The following is a 6000-nucleotide window of genomic DNA, read 5'->3' on the forward strand; positions in this document are numbered from 1 at the left end:
AAGACCTGGGAAGCAGAGTTCTCGCTGCTCAAGGATGGTGCTCAGAGGGTGAGCTTACAGACCACACTGCTCTGTTCAGGTTCCCGTTCGCTCCTCGCTCCCACAATGAAGCGGCAACAGACGGCCCCACCCAACTCAGGAAGTGCAGGCAGCCTGGACAGGGGCAGCCCCACCCGGAGGGACGCACACGGCAGCACTCAGCCCGGCTTACTGGACCACCATCTGCCCGAAGTCCTCCTATCATGCTAGACCTCTAGACAGATGCCGCTTGGTAGGCTGAAAAAGCATTAACACTCGTGGTGCACGACCTTTCACTGGGAAATGCTTTTACTTCCAAACAAACCCATCCGCGCCCCCCCTCCCAAGTTTAGGCCCAGGCTCAGTCCCTTCCCCAGACGCCTGCCCCTGGCCCACCCACCCTTTCCTCCAGCCCTTGGTCCGCTGCCCCCTCTGCCTGGTCATCGCCCCTGTGGCCTGATACATTCGAGCTCTTTGCTCTCTGTGCTCGTTCCCTCCCTGCACCTGCAGTGTACTAGCTGGTCTAATAACGAACAAGTAACTAGGGCTACCTGCCTGCACTTGAACCAGGGTACGAGTTTTAAATCCTGAGTTTTAAAAAGAGGAGAGGCAGACCTCACCAAGCAGAAGCCATTTCTCTGTGGCTAAGTCCCCTCCTGAGGCATGAGAGACACTGACCCCAGGCGTCTGTCTGGGACCTGCCCCAGGCAGCCTGCCGCTCAGCCAGCACTTCCTCCTGTGGCTGCACCTCACTTTCTTCCTGCTACTGCTCCCCACAGCCTCCCTGTCTCCCCAGGTGGTGCGCCTCCTCCCAGGCCCCCTTCCAGGAGCACACTCACCGAAACAGCCTTCGAACGAACCACTCCGCCTTCAAAACACTGAGTGTGAGCAACACCGCACATGGAAACAGCTGCTGACTTACAAAAGGCTCCAGCGTGTCACTGCACTCTGGGGAGCTCCGCACAGAGGCTGGGTGTCTGCGCCAGCCCAGGGTTAGGAACAGAGAAGGCACTTACTTACAGATAAGGAAGCACCGGCTCACACCTCCCATTTTCGACGCTGCAGGCTTCTCAGCCAACAGCAGGCCTTCCACACGCTACACAGGAGGAGGAGGGCCCCGTGAGCAAGGGCACCGGAGGGGAGGGCTCTGCCAGAAGACGGACGGGCAGGCGAGTGTGGGCACCGAGTGGAGCAGGCGGTTCAGGGAGCGGCCACCCACGGGGAGAGCTGCGGGCCGAGACGCTCAGGAAGACACGAAGTCGGCAGCGGGTGCTCTCGCTTCGACTCAAAGCCTGGGTCCCCGGCCCAGCTCCTCTGACAGTGCTGGGGGCTGACACCCTGGCCACATGCACCGTGAGGGCTGTGACCGAAAGACAGACATTTCACCAGGAAAAGCCAGAAGCCCTAACCGTGCTGACTAAATCACAGCCCTCCCTGTCCCCCTCACACAGAGGCAGGCTGACGTTTCCAGGTCACCACTGTGGAGCTCGCCTCCAAGCCCGTGCCAGGGGGACAGCAGGACACCCGGGGTTGCTCACAGCCCTGTAGGCTCCAAGGCCCAGAGGCAGGTGGCAGGAAAGCACCACGGCCGCATGCCCCAGGGGAGGCCTGCAGCACAGCGAGGTCCACAGTGACTCGAGACAGGCTCAGCCTCAGAGTGTGCGGGTCAGGAGTCTGCTGCCTGTCCGTCCTCCACCAGCAACACCAAACTGTCCTCCCTGGGCCAGGAGACCTGGAGCCATGGGACACGCTGGGCTCTGTCCCTGAGGCTGCCCCACTGTGCGGTCTAATTGGGAAAGTCAGTGGCAAGGGGTCCAAAAAGGATGGGGTGAATTTTAACTGCACGACACAGTAACATTTTTTAACTTGAAATTTGGACCCTGTGTGCTACAGAAAATCAGCTAAGTCACTGTGCACTGTGGCGCCCACGCGGCTGTCTCTCACAGAGCCACCTTCCAGACCTGTCTGCACAAGCAGGTGCCACAGACTGCAGCAGGGACAGCCACCTCCGCCAGAGGGCGGGCTTCCCTACACACCGCAGCCGCCGCCTGACACAGCCCTGGCACGGCCTTGGCAAACACTGTAGTGCAGGGATTCCTCGGAGGGTAGCTGCAGTACCGGCTGGGGCCCTGCCCAGCGCAAAGCCCACACGCCCCAGGACGCAGGGGCCAAGGGAGCGAACAGCGATGTCACGTGACTCCAAGTCGCGTGGAGCGAGCAATCCTCGGAGCCACAGCATTATCGGCGGCCTGGCTTCCTCCACAGCCGGGGCCCTGCGGGCACCACTGCAGCACTCTATGGCTGGGTGGGTGGGTACCTGGGGCCTGAGCCCACGGGTGTCCACAATGTGCCTCCCCAGAGGTGCTGGACGACCGTGTCTTCCCACAACACACATCACAAATGGCTGCTCCACACTGCTCCTAAAGCTGCCTGTCCTTCCCTGTGCACGTGACTCACCAGCCCACGGACACCTAAGAGACGTCCACGGCTTCCCACAGAAAAGCACCGAGACCACAAACTGGACTCTTTCTGGACACGCGAGGGCTGCTCAAGGGAGGCACTCACTCTGAACTGCCACGCCTGGGGACAGCACAGGCGGCGGTTCTGCCCCTCGTTCCTCCTCCAGGGCCACCAGAGATGCTGGACAAACCACACAGGCACTGCCTGACAAGACCGAAGGGCTGAGAGGACAGTGAGGAGACACCAGGCCAAGGTCTGCAGCAGGCGAGCATGCAGGGGGGAGGCAAAGGTGAACAACAGAGAGTGACAAATTAACCTGAGTACCGTGACAGAAACCCCAAACCGTCAGTGACGGTGGACACAGACCCGCTCAGAGCCACCAGCCGCTCCACTGTCAGGAAGCCCCGACCAGCCCAGAGAGGAGAAGGGGCACTGCTGTCCACTGCACGCGAGGCCGGGGAGGGGGGAAGCTGCCACTCAACGGACCCCGCCCCCGGCTGGGCCCGAGGCGCAAGGAGAAGCACGGAGGCGCCACCTGGCTGCACAGGTGGGAAGTCCGCGCATAACCCTTCACCACGCAGGACACCGGAGGCTGACTTCCAGCTCCCAACGGCAGATGCAGAGTTGACTCGGCCCTGGCTGCCGCGGCTCAGTGGGCCGAGCGCCAGCCTGCGGACTGGAAGGCCACCAGTTCAATCCCCAGTCGGGGCATGTGCCTGGGCTGTGGGGACTTTCAGGAAGCAACTGGTCCATGCTCCTTTCCCTCCTTTCCCCTCTCTCTAAAAATAAATAAGTAAAATGTTTTTCTTCAAAAAAGATATAATCAGCGCAGAAAAAACTGCCTACTCATAGGAAGCAGTTCCAGCCCAACTCAGAACGACTATACACTGGTGGGTGAGGGTGAAAAAGGACCTTCCACCTTTTATTTTATATACTTATATACTGCCTAAAATCGTTTTATTTTTTAAAAACTGTAATAACTTTTATTTTTAAAAAAAGATTTACTTATTTATTCTTAGAGTGGAAGGCCAGTATAAAGAGAGGGAGAGAAACATCAATGTGTGGCTGTCTCTCACACACCCCTCCCCCCACTGAGAACCTGACCCGGAACCCAGGCACGTGTCCTGACTAGGAATTACACCAGTGACCCTTCGGTTGTCAGGCCAGCACTCAATCCACTGAGCCACACCAGCCAGGGCTAAAAGTTGTAGTAATTTTAAAATAAATTCCTAATTAATAGGACCATTATTAGTCTTCCAAAGAACAGACTATTTAAGAACTATATTTAAAAGGGAAGAGAAATAATCCATTTAGCTCCCCCAAATTCCAAATTAACAAGTAGTATGAATTCTCCACTGGCCAGATACTACGTCTCTTGGACTTTTAAGAACTTACCGTTCTGGGAGACGGGACTTGGGGCAGTGAGCGCACAACTCAACACGTAAGTGACACATGAAAGAACTGTCCACCTGAAGCCCGTGTGACTGTGTACCCCGACACCACCCCCCTACATTCAGTCTGGGAGAAGGAAGGGGGCCTTCAGGTGCACGGACAGCTCCCACGCCCCGCCCCGCCCCGCCCCGCCCCGCGAGCGCCCTGCCACGCTACCTGGCCGGCTGCTGGGGAGGTCCGCGCCGCGCACATGGAGCTCCTGCGCCTCCAGCTGCCTGTACGCGTCGACGTACTCCAGCTCCGTGGGCTTCTGGCTGACGGGCCTGCGAACAACGTCGAGTCAACGCACAGCTCCCACAAAGCCAAGGGGCCCCCTGCGCTACGGCAAAGACGTTTTCAATTTCTTACTGGCTGACTTTAGAGACAGAGGAAGGGGCGGAGGAAGAGAAAGTGAACGCGAAACACTGATTTGTCATCCCACTTTCTGATTCGGCTTCACGGCCGCCTCCTACAGGCTCCCTGACCGGTGGAGCCCTGCACCATGGAGTTCAAGGACGACGCTCTGACCGATGGGCCACCCAGCCAGGGCTGGGCAGGGGTTTTCAACAGCTGTGCTGCAAGAATTCTTAAAGCATGCGATGATACCTGACCATCTAGTCAGGGGCAATGACCGCTTCCCCCTTAGGCTGTCAAACTGGAAAAATGACAACAGCCAACACAGCAATGGCCATCCAGTGTGAAATGAATAAAAACTATACCTAGTTTTTGTCAGATCAGCAAGAAATAATTTTCTGGAGAGCCACAGAATTTTAGTAATTAGTTTACGTGCGCCATGAGATGAAAAGGTTGAAAATCGCTGTGCTGGAGGAATCCTCAACTACTTTTACATTAAGCCATAGAGGAAATGCAAATGGTCAATAAATAAACAAAAATTCACCCAAATTCACAGTCATTTACCAAGTAGATGCAAATTAAAATGATGAGAAACCATTGTTTCATCCTTCAAACTGGAAAAAATAAGCAGCTCCCCGCCCACAGGGACACGGGTCTGGCACCCCGTCTGCAACGCCTGCCCGGTGCCCGCAGTGGGGGCCTGAAGGGCATGGGTGGGTGAGGGGCACCAGGAGGGGCCAGGCCCAGGCAGGGACCGACAGTGAGGTCGGCAGCCTCTGCACACAGCAAAACGGTCTGGGCAGAGAGAGAGGTCAGTCTGGCTCCTGTGGCGACAGACGGCTCTGACCGGCGAGAGGTGGGGTGATAGGACACAGACAGCAGAGGCAGGGAGACCACCTCCAGGGCGTCCGTGAGGGGCCCAGGCAGCAAGAGGGAATGTGGCAGCCCACAGACTGCATGGGCACTTCAGACCCGGGCAGGAAAAGAAGACCGAGGGCTGAGGCTGACCACCAGGTCCCAGGTCCAGCAACCCTGGGCCCGCACCTGTGTGCCCACAGAACAAGGTGTGGCCCAGGACAGACCGCCATCAGCTCTTGGACGGCTTGGGAAGTCCACACAACAGGCTGGCCGGGGGACCAAGAGGCAGGCACCAGCAGCCAGCTGTGAGACTGCTGCCCTTGGCCATGGCCTGCACCCCCACAGCACAGGCAGTGTGCCCCATGAGCAGGGAAGGGGCTCCAAATGCACAAAACGGGGCAGCCCCTACTTGGGGTTTTTCCCTGCCTTCTCCACCCTGCAGGGGCAGCAGGGGCTGGGAGACAGGACCAGCGCCCCCGTCTGGCCCTCTGCCCTCCCACTGCAGCACCCGGGAGGCACGTGGACAGAGCAGGTGCAGAAAGTGCAGGGCTGAGCAGGGCAACAAAGGCCCAACCAGGAACGGCCCAGTGTTGGGACCCCACAGACCCCGGGCCCACCTAGGGCCAGGCCAGCTGGGACAGCTGCTGGGAGCTCCAGGTGGCTCCGCGGGTGGCTCCTGCAGGGCAGCCCCGGGGCACTGTGAAGGCTCTGGAGCCTGGGGACCTGACCCACAGCCCAGAGGCTGACAGGAACCTGAACCTGAACTGGGCTGGCCTGCTGCACCCCCTGCAGCTCCCCAGCCCCAGTGCCCAGGACACACCAGTTACCACAAGGGCCAGGCGGGCCTCTGGCTGGAGCAATGCGCACACACTCTGCCTA

General features: G+C 58.7%; 1 protein-coding gene across 1 annotated transcript in view; it reads right to left on the reverse strand.

The window, feature by feature from the left end:
• TDRD9 (tudor domain containing 9) overlaps nucleotides 1-4523 on the reverse strand; it is a 53949-nt gene extending 49426 nt beyond the window's left edge. The window contains exons 1-2 of the mRNA XM_037049918.1: nucleotides 4516-4523; nucleotides 4087-4193 (exon numbers count right to left, since the gene is read on the reverse strand). Of these exons, the coding sequence (XP_036905813.1) occupies nucleotides 4087-4193; nucleotides 4516-4523 (115 nt within the window). The remainder of the gene's footprint in view (nucleotides 1-4086; nucleotides 4194-4515) is intronic.
• Nucleotides 4524-6000: the final 1477 nt, after the last annotated feature.

Source organism: Sturnira hondurensis, unplaced genomic scaffold (assembly GCF_014824575.4).
Source record: "Sturnira hondurensis isolate 20B ecotype Veracruz unplaced genomic scaffold, ASM1482457v3 Scaffold0000780, whole genome shotgun sequence".
NCBI classification, from domain to species: domain Eukaryota; kingdom Metazoa; phylum Chordata; class Mammalia; order Chiroptera; family Phyllostomidae; genus Sturnira; species Sturnira hondurensis.